This window comes from Dendrobium catenatum, unplaced genomic scaffold, assembly GCF_001605985.2.
Source record: "Dendrobium catenatum unplaced genomic scaffold, ASM160598v2 fragScaff_scaffold_1373, whole genome shotgun sequence".
NCBI lineage: Eukaryota > Viridiplantae > Streptophyta > Magnoliopsida > Asparagales > Orchidaceae > Dendrobium > Dendrobium catenatum.
The window spans coordinates 591,336-611,302 of NW_021319835.1; the positions used below are offsets into that span (position 1 = coordinate 591,336).

Below are 19,967 nucleotides of genomic sequence, written 5' to 3' on the forward strand. Positions count from 1 at the left end.
GGACGACAAATTTTGTCCCAAGAGATCATGTGCAGCTTGTTGACAGTATCCTTATCTCCAAAAAGCAAGAATTTAGAAGACAATTTCTTAATAAATTTTATTAAGAGCAATATAAATATTTTGTCAATGGCTTTGTATCTTGGGATTCCTTGTATCTTTTATGAATAGCAAACTACCAAAAACAGGTTTCATGTAGAGCTAAACTACCAAAAAAGGGAACTGCTATGCAACGGCTTGTATAACCGAACTCAGACAAGCAAACCAAACTAAAGAACTGCTATGCATCGTCTAAAGTAATCATTTCTGAAGTGCTGTGCATCGTATAAAGTATCTTTTATGAACTGCTGTGCATCGTCTAAAGTAAACCAAACTCAGACAAGCAATTCGGGCATAACTGCATTTCAGACAACTGTAAACATTAGATGTACCCATAAGAAATAACTGCTGTGCATCGTATAAAAAAAAAAGATAAAGAACTGCTGTGCATCGTCGAACCCGTAAAGAAATAACTGCATTTCTTCCAAAAAAAACATTTCAGACAACTGTAAACATTAGATGTACAAAATCACCATTTCAGACAACTGTAAAAAGCTGTACAAAATCACCATTTCAGTCCTATATTGTCTAAGCATTAGATGTACTAGGAAGCAGTACATCCTATCTTGGCTGAGCATTAGATGTACTAGGCAGGCAGGCAGCAGATCATCAGAACCAATCTCGTCACCTCCCACAATTAAAGGATTCTTACAAGTGCTTCTATGATGGCCCGATAAGTTACAACGACTACACTTATGACCAATTTTTCTTTTATTTCCTACCTCTAAGAAATTCTTAATTCTGCCTTTTCTTGGGTCTACCACAAGGTCAAAGTGAAGCCGGCGTAGTCACTAGCTCACCATCACTAATTACAGCCCACTGTTCTATTCCATGTAGTGTTGCGATTGCACCATCATATGCCATTTTGTATCTAATCAATGATGGAGTGCCCATCATGACACAATGATGCACGTACTCTCCAGGGACAACCTCTGTATGCGCAAGAAATAATTATTCTGGATTTGTCACTAGCCTTTATCCTGATTGCATAATTCTGTAAAATTGTGTTAGACCTAAATGCTTGCTTGAAACTTTAGGAATCCTCAAACCGCGAACCAACAAATAGAGTATTTGCCTCATTACTTTGAGATATAAAGAACTCATCACACAAATCATCACACAAAATGAGTTAGCCAAACTAATCAAAATTTTCAGTTTCCTGTAAAAATTCCGGTTTTCTATTCAAAATTTCAATTAAAAAATTTCAGTTTTTATTTTTCAGTTTCCTATAAAATTTCAATTAAAAATTTTCAGTTAGCCAAACTAATCAAAAATTTCAGTTTCCTGGAACTAAAAAAATTTCAGTTTTCACTTTTATGTAAAGAGATTAGCTCATGTGCGAGAATGTCCAATGCAAATTTTCGATTTTTAGTTCCCTGGATTGGTTTCAGTTTCTGTGAACGACGGACCATTTCTTCTTTTCTTACAGTAAATCTCATAAGAAGAAAAGACGGTCTGACGTCGAAACAGATACCTTCGATCTTTAGTGAAGAATAGGCGACGGTCGGTCGTCGGAGAAGAAGCGACGGTTGGTCGTCGGAACAGGTACCTTCTCTATCGAAGAATAGGCGACGGTCGGTCGTCGGAGAACAAGAAGGAGCGGGAAGAAGAAGGCTCGGGAACAGGAACGCGCGGGAATAGCTACGAACGGGATCGCCTCGGGCAGGGTTTTAACTCTACGTTAACGGAGTGGTATTTTAAAGTATATAAATGTTATTTGAGTGGTATATTAGTAAATATAACACTTTTGAGTGTTAAAAATGTATTTTAAAATGTTTTAAGTGTCATGTATGTAAAAATCTCTTATTTTTTTCGATACTTAATTACATTATTAAAATTTTAATAATACCTAGTTTTAAAATTTGTCCAAACATTTCTTCGAAACTACAATAAACGTAAGGAGCGCGGAGAAAAACGTAGGAACATATTTCTATGTTAGGAGTAAGCCTAGAAAGTATGATATGTGAGTTTCTCTTTGTTTGTTGGAGCTGCGGTTTGATTTTTTTTTCCTTGAGCTTATTGGATTTTGGTGGTGTTATCTTGGGTTGTGTTGTTCTCCTTTTTTTCTTCGATCTTCTGCTACATTTGGTTTGCTCCTCATTGCTCCTTGTGTCAGGCTGATGGATTTGTTGCTGGTGGTGATGTCATGGATGATTTTTTTGCTATTATTGTGTTCCGTTTTTTACTGTTATTCTTTGCTCTTTGATTGTTCTTTTATTAGGTAAGATCAATTGCTCTTAGATTTTGTTTCAAATGATGTATTTTAGTGAGTTTTTGTTCTTTTAAGGACTTATAACCTCCTTTCTTTTATATCAACCGTGTGAGTTTTACAAAAACAGATTTCTATGCATGTGGAGAGGTAGTAAAACAGCAGCAAAAGCAAGCAATTCATCCAACGGTTACTATAGATAATTGCAGTTAAGAATGAGAGGCTCAGATTGAAAGGTCAGCGGCAATGACTGAGAGCAGAGAGAGTGGACGAAGAACTGTACTGCTGCAGATATCATTAGAGTTAACGGCAAGAGTATTTCTCTAATCAAAGTTGGAAAGTAAACCAAACTATAAAATAAAATTAGCGAAAAAATACATCAAAATTTGATATAAAAAAACTAAAAATTGGAAAAACAAACTTATGGAACTGCATCACACAAAAAATTTATTATGAAAATTAGGAAAAATTGTACGGATATATCTTCTCATTTATCTCTTTTGTCTCGATCTCTTCATTGTGTATTTCTCTCTACACTTAGAATTTGAGAGGGGTGTCAAAATAGGTCCGCAGGATGGTTTCGGGTTGAACCCAAATTGAGTTGACTTTAAATGGGTTGACCATAACCCAACCCAATTTTGTAAACTGATAGAAACTTCAGGCCAGGAGCTGACCTGTCAGGTTACTAGGTTGAATTGGCCCGACCAGCTAACCCGAATTTTCTTGGGTTGAGTGAACAGGAACGAGGAAGATGAAATCCAACGACTTGGCATCGCTGATCTGATAAATCTTGCATTTCGGCAGGCAGGAAAAGCCGCTACGCCCCTTGGGCTAGACAAGGCCATAGTCTTCCTTGTACTGGAGCAACTTCAACATGTAGAAAAGCTCATCGTTGGCCCAATTACAGCCGCGACATGCGATTTCTGTAAGCGAAGTCATTCAGATTCAAATACTGTATTTACGTTTATACCATTCTCTATCTATTTATACCTTTGTAATAGCTCTAATAATAATAGAATATACATTCCTTTATTTCTCCTCTTCTTGCTTCCTCTACCTGCGTCTCTCTCTCCTCTGTCAATTTCGACAATGGGATCAGAAAGAAGCGCTCGGAGCCAGGGGAGGTAAAGGAAAGCGACGGCAAGAAGCACTGACCGGGCGATGAGGTGAAGGAGCCTGTGGTTAGCCGATAAGGAGAAGGGCTGACAAGCTCGTCGCAGGGAAGCTCTGCCGCAGCTTGGCCATTGGATCGTGCGCAGCGAGGCCTTCATATTTCCGGGTCAAATCAGGTCCCTTTCAGGTTTTCGGGTCAACCTAACCCGATCCGATTTTTGAATGAGTCAGATTATTGAAGTCAACTCGACTAGTATGGCAAACGGATTGATCTGTTTGGATGAATTTGTTAAACCATTAGAATAAAAATGATTATAAAAGAACAAATAAAATTAATTAAATTTATTTCAAAAATATATAATACATTTATCATTTCAAATGTAATATTCTTAACTAATAATTATGTATTATACATATGATTTATCAAATGATAATAGGTAACTTTTTTAGATAATATTAATTTCATACATTATAAGATTATCATATAAGAGAATTAAAAATGAATGAGAGTGGGAGGTCAACTCTAATCTAAGTGATGTATTTTTTAGTTCATACCCTATTTTTTAATTAAATATTTAAAAAATTATATCATTTATTTAATAATCATAAGTACTTATTATAAGCTCAATTTAGGACCAAAAAAATCAATTTTCTTATGAAAATATTATCATCAATACATCAAATATAGTAGCCATCGCAAACGGTCCAATTAGCCGCTCAATTAAGCCAAATCAAGAATAAATAGCATCAATAAAATCAATCTATTTCAAGCTCTTTTCCAAATATCCCAATGGCCATTAGGGTAATAGATCCAATGTGATGATAGTAAGGCAAAATTGTTAATTTAGGATACTCTATGCACTTTCCTTGTTGCTTTGAGAATAGATATAAAGGAGAATTGAAAGGCCATCTCACTCACATAGTTGTTGATTGTTAGGTTTTCAACATCAACTTTGGCAATTGTTATATATAACTCAATAAATGCCACATTGAAATTTATGCAAACTTACTTTCTACATTTTCAAAGTGAAAAGAGACTCTCACTTTACATCACAATCACTTAATTTATTTCTTGAGTGCATTAATTCATAAATGTGGTAAAGAATCTCATTTTATTTTAATGAATTTTATATCTAAAGCAACTATTTTAGGATTTGTGTGAGTGGTGGAAGCAATGTAGGAAAGAATTAGCATAAAATATAGCGTTTGCATTGTTTCTTATTTTGCTCAACATGGCAAAATCTTAAAGTATTTTGCATAGTGACGTAAGTGAGTCAAGTCGACTCGTGAGTTAATTCAAGCTTGATTCAATAAATAGCACATGAGATAAGCCTCATGAGCTAACGAGTAAAATTTGAGCTTGTCTCGACTCAAAGAGTTTGCTTGAGAGAAGACTTATTTAGAAAATATTAATATAAAATGCACATAAAAATATATTAAAATGCATGTGTTTAAATATAAAGCTATTAAAAACATTCAAATTTATATCTCATTTGTTTATCTCATGTTATTATTTATCATTTCTCTTCAAGCTTCTCGTTTGTTTAGCATTTTATCATCTTAGTTTTTTTTCTTTTTTTTTTTAAATCTATAGGATATATTTCATGTGTAACAACAACATAGCTAGAGAAGTTTATCAAATCATTATGAACAATGAGAAATCAAGGATGTGAATTTGACTTAGAAGCTCACTCAAAAATAGGATTATTTTTTTATTATATATATTATTTTTGACTCAAAATCAAATTAAAATCAAATTTATAACAATTAGATATGAGTTGAATCATATGAAACTAAGACTTCATTTGGGATAGCTTTAGTACTACTTCCTAAAACAGCTTTCTAGTATAAAATTTTGTAATTCAAGAATTATTTCTACTAGAAAACTGTTTTAGAAAACAACAAAAAAGCTGCCCCAAACGAAGTCTAAGTTATGTAAAACTAAGGCTTCGTTTGAGACAGCTTTCTCACTTCTTTGTAAAAGTTATGCAGAGAAAATAAAATTTTAAAGTTATTGTAAATTTTTTTTGAAAGATTTAAAAAGTAGTGGTCAAACAAAGCATTAAGAAAGATGTCCCAAATATTTGAGATTAAATAAAAATTTAAAGCTGTTATAGAAAACAAAGTACAAATTTTTTTGAAAGAATTCAAAAATTAGAGGTTAAATAAAAATTATGATTACAATCATAAAAAAACTGTCCTAAATGAAATCAAATCCATCATAATTACGTGCATCATTCGATAGTTTAATGCATGTCTTTTGAATTTTTTAAATTATTTTAGCGGGGGCCACCCCAACAAAATTTTCCATTTTCTTTTCAATAGTTCAAACTTCAAGCTACTTGTTCATATCATCCATTTCTTTCCTATTTTCAAAACTATGACGCGAACTTCCCATGTGATAATCATGGTCAGAAAATTAAAACCCATTAAGCACATCAAATCACAAATCAAATATTAATAGAAATCATATATTTATGCATCGATTAGTCATATTTACTGAGGAACTATATATATTAGCCAAGTTAGGTGCTTCTAGAGAGAGAGAGAGAGAGATAGCTAAAAGATAAATTCCTTTTCGATTCATTCCTCTTTACCTTATTTTTACGCAACCACTCAAGCAGTATGTTTTGCTATCTCCATTATTCTTTTTTGAAGCGTTGAAGCTACGTAAAGCATAAAGATTCAGAGCTATCCATGCTGGCCTCCCACCACCAGCATAATGACATGTTTATATCTGTTTTGTGTGGAGTAATATGATTGACCTCAATTCTAACTATCAAGTTCGCTGGAGGATTTCAGGGGGTCCTCCCCCTACTTTGATTCAAGTGCTTTGCACACATTTTTTTTTTAACATATAACCATACAATATTATGGCCTGTATTACTGTATACCTAAGTGTTGTGACATTGTATTGTTTGGTTGAGGCATACCAAGAGTAGAGCATAGCGGACTTTTATAACCCTGCGTCGCAACGCTATGAGTCAAGAAAAATACATAGAGTGAAGTGTTGTGATGTGTCAAACCCCAATGCTGCGGCGCTGCTAGACAAATTGGAGCATCGTGAGGCTCCAAACCTAGTACCACGACGCTACGAGACAGATTGGATAATTTTTTTTCTCATTTTTTTATGAAAGCTTGCATCCCTATGATGTTTTAATGTGTATCTCTTTGTTAGTTCAAGAGTGAGAACAAAACTAGTGTGAATAGAAACAAGGAGAGAGTAAGAGACTGAGATATAACAAATTTTTTCCCAATTTCCAAAGTGAATTTCTTGGTGTGGCTCCCAGTTTTTTCCTGATTTCGGCAATTTTTCAATTTAAATGTTATTGTTTTTTTTCTTTTTACTGCCTTTTTTCTTTCTTATTTGTATATGTTGTGTATTATACTTTCCCAACAATACTCACACACACAGACACACATGAACGTTAACTTTAGGCTGTCGTTAGGGCTGCCCTCCAGTTTTAACGTACTTCTTATGGATGATTCATAATTTATTTTTATGATTGTTCGTCACCAAGAAACATCTTGTTTTGTCATTAGTTTTGATGCATAGCTTAATTGAAAACTTTTAAAATTAAATTCAGGATCATCAAAACTCTGATTTTAGTAAACTTATAATCAAATTGAAATTCTCAATGAGGCAAACCCAACAACACCAATCCGAGCCTAAATGGTATAAATCAAAGGCTTTAAAACATATTTGAAATCTTTAGAACATTAATTGCATTCTTATAGTTGAATATATTAAGCAGCTTGATGAGATGAATCCAACGAGCAAGAATCACTTAATTCTAACATCATAAGGAAATTAAATGTTGAATGATGCTATATGATTAGAAAAAATCAATATGGGTTGTTCAATGGAGTACTCCAAATTTGTCATTGATATTTTCTATATTTATGAAGCATGGCACTTTCAAAATTTATAAATAAACTCATACTCTCAACACCATTTGAAGGCTTGGAACCATGGCTATAGACTCAAAAGAGCTATGAGGCTTGAAGAGTCCTAGAGCTCCACCTAGGCACCACCATCTACAAATCCTAGCCACACAACCACTATTGTTGGATCTCCGCTCGACCATCTTCATTTGAACTTTGACTAGCTAGCTTCCATCACCGAGTTTTCATCCAACCTATGTCGCCCGTCGACTACGATCCCTCCAACGATTGTAACCCTACAACGGTCCCTTCAACCTTAGTTACCCGATTATAGTTCATCAGACATCTGTCACCCAATAATAGTCCATTTAACCTCCATCGCTCAACTATGATTTCTTCGACCTCTGTTACTCGATAATTATCCTTTAGATCTAAGTCACATGACTACAGTCCCTCCAACCACAATCGCCCACCAACTATGAAGCCTCTTACCATGGTTGCCCACTGATAACGATCTTTCCAACCTACGTCCCTTGCTTACTACGGTCCCTCCGACCTCTATCGTTCACTGATTACAGTCCCTCTGACCTCTAACACCAAACAACAGTCCCTTCGACCTCAATCACCCAACTACTATCCCTTCAACCATAATTGCCCACCGACCCTCTAACCACCATTGCCCGTCGATAATGGTCCTTCTAACCTACATCACCCACTAACTACGATGGATCCAACCTTCGTCGCCCATCAATTATAGTCCCTATGGCCTCTGTCACCCGACAAGGGCCCCTTCAATCTCAGTCGCCCAACTAAGGTCCATCCGACCTCAATTACCCAACTACGATCCCTTTGATCACAGCCGCCGTTCGACTATAGCCCCCATTGACCTCAGTAGCACGACAGCAATCCCTCCGACCTCTATCATATGGTAATGTTCTTTCCGACCTTTGTCGCCTGGTTACTACCCTTTTGACATATGTCGCTCAACTATGCTCCCTCCGATCATAGTCGCCCGTCTATTATGGTCCCTCAAACCATTGTCATAGGACAGCAATACCTCCAACCTTTGTCACACGTTGACCATAATTTCCACGATATTCATAGTCCGACAAATGGGCCCTCAGATCTATATCACTTGACAAGGGTCTCTCCGACCTCTATCGCCCGCTGACTACAGTCCCTTAAATCTTCATCACCCAATAAATATACATTTGACATCAGTCGCCCGACAACTACAGTCCCTTCGATCACTATCACTTGACAATGGACTCTCTAACTTACATCCTTTGGCCATTAATAGAGAAAGCTAGGAATATTTGCCACATAAAATATTGCACGTTGAAAATCATAGAGAGAAAAAATTCCATCACCTTAGTTAGACATAGCTTCATTACATAATCAAAAAAGTTAAAAAGAATTAGAGACCTGTGAATTTTTTCCATTATAAACTCAGCAGAAGAAACTATAGAGCTAATTTGCCCAATTAAAATTAGCTTACATCACTAATAAGAATCAATTATAAAAAGCCATCATCTTCATTTTAATTAATTCTACGGAAGCCTCTTTTTTTTTTCCTTCTTCTTCTTCTAATTTTTCCAACTTTCTGCATTGTCAAGCCCCATATATGTTCCACAAATAAGTTAGCAGAATCAATTGTCTGAGCACTGGAGGCCGAATCACCCACATTTGCTCAAACAAAATTCCCTCTTTGCCCTCGCAACTGCTTCGGATTCCCTTAAAAGGACACAAGGCGGAAATGGAAGACAAGTGGAGACTGGAGAGACTGCACTCCTGCTACCTTCTTCGCCCGCGAACTGTTCGATAAAACTCCCAGCTTATTCTATCATTTTTTAGGCTAATTCATCGCGTGGCAAGTAGAATAATCAGTCAGTTCCATGGCGGAAACCCTCAATGTGGTGAGCTCACTACAGTCCGTTTCTCTCTAGTTCCTCTGCCTTTCTCAAACTGTTCCATTCCTCGATTCTGTCGCACGACTCTCACACATTCTAGGTTTTGATACCCTAAATAAGGATTTCGCCGAAGAAGGTAAATCCGGCATGCACTTTGATGATTGGAAGAGTGAGTTGGTGCCGGAGGCGAACTCCAATGGTTACGTCGCCCTTGATGTCGCCAATCTCTCGCTTCTCGCGACCGGCGCCGCCGGTGAACTTGATATCACCGCCGGTGCGCGAAATTCGGTAATTTCTTTTCCCCTCCTTCCCCTATCTCCAATTGCTATTTTCTTAGTACAATTTAGGAAACGTCTGTTTATTTTGTCTTTTTTCATATATAGGTTAAGAAAACGCTCTCTCGAAAGGGATCGCAGCGTGGAGGAGAGCTAAAGTCGCCAAACTCCGCCGTCGCAGTCACCGACGGTAAGTGCAATCCGACGATTTTACTCGAAGCTGGTTGAGGAACGGATTTATAAGATTTTTAAAGATAAAATTAAGATGTTATGGTAAATTTGTTTTCTTGCCCGATCGAGTCTAAGAAAAACCTTTTCGAATTTAATAATTAATTATTGTAGCTCTTTCTCATTTTGTGGGATTGGAAATTTACGTGATTCATGAATAATTATTTTATTTATCAAATGCGTTATCTTAGGTTTTTTTTAATAAAATAATGTTGCCAATAGATCAAATATCACCTGCGAAATTGATTAATCAAAATTATTTAGAAAATTTTGCTTAATCAAAAGCCTCCGTCGATCAATACACTGTATCCCGTATCCGTTTGATTTAATACGGCAGTTTCTAATGGGATGGGTTGTTTTGATGCGAAGGCGCGGAGAAATTGGCTGCTTTGGTACACGTGATAGACGATGGGGAAGACGGAACTCTTCGTCATGCAATGACCACAACAGCGAGAGCGGCCGCAGTTGACGGCCGTCTCCGGCGCGTCGCCTCTAGGCGTCCGGCTCCGTGGCTCGATCCCCGGCGAGTTCTTGTCTTCTTCGCAACTTTGTGAGTCCTTCGTTAAAGCCGTAATTGTTTTGGCAATTTTATATATAACATTCAAATTTTTATTATTTATAAATTTAATATTGTCCTACGCTCCTACCTGCAAAATCTCACACAATATTGAAAACGATAATAAATTTTAAATTTTATTTTTGTTTTGTTTTGTTTTTCAAATTTCAAAGATTTTATCATTTAAAAAAATGTCATAAATTTTAATTTTATATATAAATAAAAGCTATTATTATGTATGTTAGGGGTGTAAAGGAGTCGACCTAATTGAGATAAATCTGATTGGTTTTTACTGAGATCGAGTTCAAGCTCAACTTGTCAAAAAATTTATAGGTTCGAGCTTATTTGGAAAGCTTAAGCTTGACTCGATCGTTGAGCTTGTTTTTTTAGTTTTAAATAATTTTTTTAATATTTACTATTTTTATATTAAATTAAATTAAAGTATTAAAATATACTATATAATATTAATTTTATAAAAGATTTATAAAGATGGGGGATGCCTATTGTCAACATTAGTGGACAAAGATTTTCTATATTAGCTGATGGTTCCATAAGGATTGTGAACATTAGTTGATGGTGGCAAATGAAGGTTAAGCTGTGACGACTTTAAATGCCAGCATCATAAGTCAAGTGCTAGAAGATTGTTGATGCAATTGTCCTCCTAATAGGAGGGAGAATTGGATGACTAAGAAAAGAGAAATTGCGACTAAAGAATTCTTAGAACTTATTAAAATGGTAGCTAAAGCTCTTGAATTCTTGAATTCTTTAAATTATCTCCACATATGGTCTTCCTTAAGTTTAAAATTTATGGCTATTTATAAATTTTCGAGGCTACGGTAAATTTTTATCAAAGATATGAACTTAACAAACATTCGAAATCAATCCCTTTTAATCATGTTATGAATTTTAGATATCTTGGTCCTTTAATGAACTCAAATTCCAACCGTATTGAGCCCATTATATTCATAATAATAAAGCACTTAAACTCAAAATTTAGAGAATCGTTGACTCTTCAAAAAGTCCATGAAATTTATGTTTGATTTAAGCTCATTTGGACTTTGATCTAAACGTTCTTGATACTATTGCCATTATTTCAACAAAATGATCAGTTTGATTGCAAAACAGTTAAAAATGATGTCCTTGTCATCATAAATCAATTCTCAAAGTCCCTGGCTCTTGTGTTCTTTGAAATACAGAAACAACAACAAAATATGTGCTTGATTATATATAGTTCATAGAAACTGCTTGCACCAAATGATAATTAATAACTAATGTTCAAAAACTACGATCATTTATCTCTCTTCTTTAAACAACCTCATTTACCCTTAAGAATGAATAAGTTCATGTGCCATCACATGACATATGACATTCTTCATTGATCGTCATCTATCAATGACGAAAGTTCATTAGACATCAATGTTCGTCAACCACTGACATTTATCAACTGTTGACGCTCATCAACTACTGAAATCTAATACTCATCTTGCTAATTGGTCACTCTCCACCAAAAAGGAGAGTTAAAAAAACAATAAAATGTTATCACCCAAATTCCAACGTTTCTCAGCAATCGCGACCCAAGCAACACAAACTTCTAACTTTTATCAAAAACATACATTGATCCCCATCTTTCTAACCATCTAATCTCCCTTACTAATATCTCCTTATTTATGGAAACCAACCAAGCCGACCACCCCTCATAATTATATGAAAATCTCATGGATCCTTCTTCTACCATCACAAAAGATATCTTTCATAATTCATATTTATAACTTTAAATTAATGCCTTATTTATTTATGGAGAAGGATTCTCTTATGACACTTGATTAAATTAGATGGCATTTTTTTTCCTCTTTGTCATGTTTACGCTTTAACACTTTTGTGTCACCTGTGTGATGCTTTCAACTTATTATATAGTGTGGAATTGTTATCTAATGATGATGATAAACTCTTAACACTTTTTGTTACTATAAATATTCTGGCAGACATCAATAGGATTAAATGATTCACATTTATATATTCATTTATTTATTTACTGTACATTTTTTTTTTTAAATGATGATTAAATATGCTACTCTAATTTAAATATTTTTAGCCACTATGATGCGGATCGGTCCTTTTTTAGTGTTGTATTAATGGATCTGATCAATAAGCAGTCATCTCAGTCTCAGCTGTTCCCCAAACTTTGTTTGTTCTGTAAAAAAAAAAAACGCTCTTGCGAGATTCAGGCTTTAAAGTGCGGAAATCAGATTGGAGAATCGTTCAGTACTGTTTGGTACCGAGTGCGGTATCGAGCGGTGCAGGCGCTCGATACAACTCATTATTGTGCTCGGTACCAAGCACGGTACACTTATGGGGTGACTTGGTATATTTTTATTGGCCATTGGATGCCATCCGGACTCTACATAGAATAGTAAATCTAAAGTCTGAGCTTGAAACAAGTATGATCATCTAAGTCTAATGTTAAGCCTCAAACAAAATAATAACTTCCAAATTATAATCTCAATCAAAGATGGTCTTCAGCAATCAGCATCTCGCAGAAGTCTCTAACTCGAATGCTATCATTATGCGCTAACTTCACATTTATAAACCCACTTATTTTTTATGATCAGTTCATCTGATTTGGAATTTTGACTATTAATCAAGAGTTTTTAAGTTTAAAATTTACAATGTGATTTGTATGTGAATTTATTTTAATTGGCCTAAATATCAAAAAAAAAAAATTATGCCTTTCATAGGTTATAAATTTTAGTTAACAAATTTTAAGTAATTATTATTATTTTTATTTTATTTAACTTTTTTAATACTAAATATTCAAAAAGTTTATGATGAACGTTTGAAAATAAATGGTTTGATCCTTTTAAATACATAATAATCTCTTTCTCTCTTAAAGTTGCAGCCTTGACACAAAACTGATTCCCCCTCTCCCTGATCCCACAGGTACCCACACTGTCCAACTTTGTCTTTGTCGCTTGTTCTTCTTCCCGTCATTTTTGCAGCAGGTGTTCTCCACATGTTATCTTTAGCTGAGGCTTTTACTAGGGGCGTCACTCCTTAGTATCCATGCGCCTGCTGTTTTTCCAGTTTCCTGTTTTGTTTTTGTTTTTAATTAGTAGAAAGGGATGAATCATAGCGTGTGTGGCTCGAATCAAGAACTGAAAAATAAACACAAATTCTTTCTTGTTTACTTCTACTAAATCATTGGATATCATTTTTCCCAATCTGTTGTTGTAGCCGACCTAGCCTGATTCTGGGTGCCCAAAAAATCAGAAAACTGTGATAACATAGAAATTGGATGATTATAAATATCATATCTAAAGCAAGTAATATGAACGTTTTGTTTAGTATAAATTTTAGATTTTCTATTCAAATTTGAGTGCTAACTCGGATGTTAATTTCCTCAAGTGTAGTGTAAATGTGTTTGCTAAGTTTTTTGGATTGGCGGTCTTCTTGTATGGTCATGAGGCCTAATTTTTCTACTTGTGAATTCTTTCCATTATAGTTTCTTCTAAATAATGGTTGAAGCGGAGGAATGCATCGTGTTTGTTTTGTGATAGAAAAGTCCCCTTCAAACTTAAGGGAAAATTCTATAAGATAGTCGTGAGACCTGTAATGCTTTATGGTGCTGAATGTTGCAGAGATGAGGATGCTCAGGTGAATGAGTGGCTTTACCATTAGAGATAGGATTTGAAATGAGCATATACGTGAAAAGGTTGGAGTAGTTCTCGTGGAAGATAAGATTAGAGAGAGTCGTTTAGATGGTTTGGTCACATAAAATGGAGGCCTTCCGATGACCCGATTAGGAAAATAGAGGTATTAGATTTGACTTATGTTAAGAAAGGTAGATGTACACCTAAAAAGACATGGTTAGAAAATATTAGAAATGATCTTTTTTTATTAGATTTAAACGAGAATTTTACTTTTAACAGTACACAATGGAGAAAAAAGATTCATGTTGCTGACCCACGTAGTGGGACAAAGGCTTAATGTTGTTGTTGTAATATTTTATTGTATGTTGTGTGCAAGCAGTTTTTAATTTATTTGCTGAATTAATTTATTTCGTCAACCATTAAATTACTATTTAGTCCAGATTCTTTGCATTTTCTTTATAGTGCCAAAAAAAATTAGCGAATAATTATGTAATTAATGGTCTTTCAACAATGGATTTTCAATTCAAATTGTGCTAACATCATCTAATTTTATTAAAATCCCAATATCCTAAGACAGTAAGACGCGACGTTTCATTCAGATTGCTGGTCGGCTGCATTCATTATTTGATGAACTATTTGGTTGCAGGTCCAGCGTGGGAACACTAATCCTGCTATATTTTACACTCTTCATGGGAAATATTCCAGGCGGGGATGGCCATGCCAGGTGACCTCAGCCCCACAACCACGTTAAAAGTACTCTTTCTCTACTTCTCCAGAACTCAAAATAAATGTTTGAAATTATTGAATGGAGGAGATAGTGATATTAGACGATTTCATTAGCTAAAGCATGCGCTTGAGCTTTTCTCCAAAGCCACCAACAACAAATATGGACTCTTTTTTTAATGTAGAAGTTGGAAAGAGTAGAGCCAAAGCCTGAATGAAGATGGTTGAGTGAGTGGTGGTCACTAGACTGGGAGGCAATGGAGTATGCATTAGTAGGATAGAAGAAATGTTTTAGCTTTAGCTAGCTTTCTTTTCACGGAGAAATTATTCTGTGCGGATTCTGGACCGTTCAGAGGCAAATCACAGCGCACCACGTCACCCGGTACACAACGGTACCGAGCACCGCGCTGTGATTCTCCTTTGGACGGTGTCTGGAATCCGCACAAAATAATTAATCCTTTTTTCATGGGTATGCATTGATGCTATACCCACCCTCCGAGGCTTTGTGATTAACTTGTGAGCTCATGAACAATTACTCTTTGATTTTTGGGCTGGTTAGTGGCAATGCAATTGTGTTCATTCCATATAAAATTTGAATTTATTTGCAACATCTTTAAATGGCACGCTTGCAACTATATTATTATTATTTTTTGGGAAAGTTAAGAGCAGGTCCCAAAAGTATATTAAAAGGAAGATAATAAATACACAGAGTGCTTAAGATAACTCAATTGGTTGGCATGCCTCTGAAGAAAAGAAAAAGGGAAGGGTGGGTGCGTGGGTGGACGACAAAAACTTACTTTGTTCTATTAGCCTAAGTAGGAAATCAACTAAAACACCAACACTAATATTGTTATGTGCGGAATCTAAGGGGCTGTTTGGTAGCACTCAGGATTTGATTTAAGTAAAATTTCATAAATCCTCTAAATCCGGAATTTCGAAAATTTTTCGGTGTATAAATCTTGAAAACTATTTGGTAACATTCTTGATAAATTCTATTAAATCTCATGTGACTGTCTGGCTATAGAGCGGATTTAACGAGCGAACTCTTCAACCCTCCCTCTATAAAGGGCTGAAACGCAGAGGTACAAAATAAAATAGCATGAACAAACGAACAAAGATCCCAACTAAGCAAAGAAGGAAAACGACGACCCTAAACCCTAAAGACGAAGATACTTTATTTTATTGATCTCAGATCTAGCCAGTCAAGAAGTCATCTTTTGTGTTCCATCGATCTTAGATCAGGCCAGAGTATTGTCTCCCTTCATTCAGTGTTGATCCGGGTCTAGGTAGCTTTTCAATAATCACTTCCGTCTAACTCGATTACGGTATTATGGCCTTGTCGAGCAATGATTAACATGATCACTTGGGTTTTTTTCTAATCTCCATCAGCATTCTCATGACTCCTGCCCACGGCCGCACCGCCAAACTCTATTTCCTGTCAACATTCATTGGATGTGAGCAGAAGAGGACCGCGAGCTCGCGAGCCGATTCGAGCTTGTTTACTGTGGGTCGAGTCGAGTTCGAGCTCATTTTTTGAGCTCGAGTTCAAGCTCACCTTCTGGATGACGAGCCAAACTTTATAAGGTCACAACTCGACTCGTTTACACCTCTAATTGAGAGCGAGTACCCTTGTAGAGTTCTTTAGCCTACCCATAATTCCAAACTTTAGCCATTACAAACTCATATTAGTTTGGGGAAAACCAATGAGAGAAGAAAGAGTTCAACATCATCCCACCTCTCTCTCTCTAGAGCTTTTTTAGAAAGAGAAGCTCTAGGATGGCTAGAGGGGGTGGCTTTAGGTCACCTTCTCCAAATGGGAGAAGAGGCTACGGTAGGCAGGATTATCGGCAAAATAACTATTGGCATCTGATTGCACCCATATGCGACGAGAAGGCGGAGACTTCCATGTCCCATTCTCCTCCTAAGGCTCGAGTTCCTATTTCTAGGGAATCTTCGAATGAGGTTGTTGCAAAATCACAAGCCATCATCAGGCGGGGTAAGGAGGCAGTGTGCAAGAAAATGCAGCTTCCATGCCCGCAAGGTTCGGCTAACTTTGTCAATCAGCAAGATGGTAGGGTCAAGCCCCTCTCTATGGATTCCGCCGGCTCAAAAGGTGCGATCCCTCTGCCCGATCAGCCTTCAGGTTCCAAACCAGCCAAGCCCGGTCAACCCTCGCAAGGTGCGATCCCTTTGCCAAGTGTGGATGCTCAGCTCAACCAGCTCAGCCAATCAATGGTTTTGGTTACTCATAGCGACTACAGCTTTGGTGGCGAATCGGACGACTCTGAAAACGAGATGGAGGAGTCGGATGCCGTGTCTGATCCTAATTCTGAAATGGAAGATGATCAGCACATAAGGATCGATCAGATGATTCTATGGGGTTGGTTAGGCAACCTGATTCTCCTCCTGATTTCTCTGCTCCCTCCCCGCAAGATGGGACGACCAATTGCGTCCAGTTGGCTTCCGTTAAGGATATGTCTGTGGAGAAGTCTCCCATATGCAGGTGTATAAAGCCCGTGGATCCCTCCCCCATTTAGCAGTTTGCTACTAGAATGCACCCTCCAAGTGTTTGTATTAATGACGCTGAGTGCCTCGAATCAGCTAGCTTTATTTGCCAGCCCACACAAGCTCCTTCATTGCAGCCTAGAGGATTGTAGTCAGGCCCTTTCTCTTGGGACAAGGTCCAATTCATCAAGTTGGATAAAATGCCAAGTGAAATCTTCTTAGCCAAGGATGGCTAGTCCATGGAGCCGGAAGTGGCAGTTGTGCACGAGAATATTGCCAAATTGGATAGAGCATTAGTGGTTAAGCTCATGGGACGGAGGGTTGCATTTCCCTTCCTTCTTAGTGAGCTCAGACGTAGGTGGTATCATTTTGGGGAATTCAACATTATTGCTACAGTTCCAAACTCTTTTATTTGTATTTTCTAAAGCATAGATGCTAGGGATGCGGTGTTCATGAGTGGGCCGTGGATCATAGCAGGGAACATCATTGGTATGAACAAGTGGTCTCTTACCTCCTCTCCCAACTCTCTTCATGGGATTCACTCTCCTATTTGGATACGTCTCCCACAGCTCCCTCTCATGTACTGGGATAAGAACAACATCACTCGTCTTGCCAATATGATTGAATAACCCTTGTGGATGGACTCACATACGAGTACTTGGGGAAGATCATCCTATGTAAGGATTTTTGTTATGATTGATCTCTCTCAAAAGCTTCAAGTTTGGGTTTGGATCAATGGGCTCCATGGATGATTTTTTCAAAGAGTCGAATATGAAAGGCTTACAAACTTTTGCTTCGACTGTGGTCTAATTGGTCATGCCAATGGAGCTTGCTTTTCCAAGGCTTCAACCCGTGCTCCTCAATCCCCCCAAATGCAGTCAACGCCAACCAAGGTGCAAGCCACAACTGAGTGTGCCCCCCAAGCACCCTCCCCTCCTCAAGAGCCGAAGCATATTGTTGTTGAAGAGCCCTCTCTTAATGAGAACAAGGAAGAATCCTCCCTTGGAGCTTGGAACCTAGTCACCCAGAGAATGAAGGAAAAATCAAAGGCTCCTAAAGATCAAGGCACTCGTCCACAAGCCGATCCCCCTATTCTATTCTCGGCCGAGAAGTTACAACAAGTGGAAGAAACTTCTAATAGGATTGTGAACTTTTGCAAGCAACAATGAAGAGTATCCAAGTCTCGATTGGACAGAGTGCTCCTTCGACTTGGGCCTTTATGCGCTTTGGCCACCTCCCCTAGGAAGAGGAAGAATATTACAACATATTTCACAGGTGGGGACTTGAGCCCCTCAATTGCTGAATGAGTGACCTCCTTCATTGGTTCGTATTGGGTTTTATTGCGTAATACGAACCAATGAAAGGGTTCACCTTCTCATTTGAGAGGTTTCTTTTTCTTTTGTTTCTGTATGTGGCTTGATTTGGGATGCTTTTCCTGTTGTATCCTTACCTCTTTTGTCCTTGGGAAGTGGAAGCTTTTTCCCCACAAGCTTATTTCTCTTAGTGCATCCTTCTTTTCTTTTTAATATATTTGTGTTAAAAAAAAAACTCATATTAGTTTGGGATAACAGCAAAAACCAAACCAAAACAAAAGGATAAGAAATAGCTTGGAAATAGTTTTACTTGCATATTAAAAAAAAGAGGTTTTTATTTTAAATTTAGACTACAAAAATGAAGTTATTAGAATTTAACACAAACACTTAGTACGATTACCGTGTATTAATATCAATAGCACTTCAAAATAATGTACTTTCACTAATATTTAAAGTATTCCATTAAATATAAATATTTTATATGCCAAAAAAAAAAATTATTTTGCTTTTAAGTAAGACCGTTCTTAAACATAATACAGAGATACGCTCATAAAAATTATGCATAATACCATCTAGCATTTGTAAATTTTATTAAAGCTTCGTTTGAGGTAGCTTTGTTAGCACTTTACTTATTCAGACCGTAACCATAATTTTCATTTGATTGTTGTTATTTTAACTATTTTTAAGAAATTTTTATACTTGGAAGCTGTTTTGTATAATATTTTTTAAGGAAATTATTTTTTCCCACAACAGCTTTGTACCGAACTCTAAAAAAAGCTACAGCCATCTCAAATGAACTCTAATTAAGTGCTTTGGGCGGTTGTAATTTTTTATAAAGGTGATTGTAAAATTGTTGTAGAGAAATTAACTTTATTGAAAATTGTTGTATAAATATGCTTCATTGTACAAAAATTTCTTGAAAACAGTGGTCAAATAGAAACTCTGGTAGCGATTTGAAAAACGTAATAGTAAGAAAGTTGACCCAAACAAAGCCTAAGAATCATCTCCAACAATCATCCATACTACAATGAGAGAGAGAGAGAGAGAGAGAGAGAGAGAGAGAGAGAGAGAGAGTATTATCATTTTAAGAAAAATTATTCTGTGTGGAATCCGGTTATAGAGCTGTGTTCGGATGCCAGTAAAATCATTACGTGTGGCGTGCTTACATGGAAAGTTAGGATATTCATTTGACTTCTTACTCGACCCGTTTGTCTTTTCGGACTTACTGCAGACGAAGAGAAATCCGCAACAAATAAGCAGTAATTAAGCAGAAAATGCGCAACATATACGCAACAAATACTCAACAAATACGCAACAAATACGCAATAAAATATTCAATCAATACGCACATTTTACGCAACGAATACGCAATAAATACTCAATCAATACGCAAGTCAAATAAATATCGCGGACTTTTAACTTTCCACATAAGCATCCGAATACAGTTCTATAACCGGATTCCGCACATAGAATAATAATTTCTCATCATTTTAAAAGGATAGTAGCT

At 36.5% G+C, this 19,967-nt stretch overlaps 1 protein-coding gene across 1 annotated transcript; it reads left to right on the plus strand.

The window, feature by feature from the left end:
- Positions 1 to 8,930: 8,930 nt before the first annotated feature.
- On the plus strand, positions 8,931 to 15,252 carry LOC114580878. Its single transcript, XM_028699705.1, has 5 exons — positions 8,931 to 9,219; positions 9,334 to 9,501; positions 9,597 to 9,678; positions 10,086 to 10,266; positions 14,566 to 15,252. Exons 1-5 carry the CDS (start codon positions 9,199 to 9,201, stop codon positions 14,645 to 14,647), a joined length of 534 nt encoding a protein of 177 aa, XP_028555538.1. The 5' UTR covers positions 8,931 to 9,198; the 3' UTR covers positions 14,648 to 15,252.
- Positions 15,253 to 19,967: the final 4,715 nt, after the last annotated feature.

Excerpts from the sequence above, each read along its gene's own strand:
- LOC114580878 (XM_028699705.1), top strand. The coding sequence starts at position 9,199 with ATGGCGGAAACCCTCAATGTG. Across the intron at positions 9,502-9,596 it reads CCGCCGGTGCGCGAAATTCG|GTTAAGAAAACGCTCTCTCG; the intron begins GTAATTTCTTTT and ends TTTCATATATAG. Across the intron at positions 10,267-14,565 it reads CTTGTCTTCTTCGCAACTTT|GTCCAGCGTGGGAACACTAA; the intron begins GTGAGTCCTTCG and ends ATTTGGTTGCAG.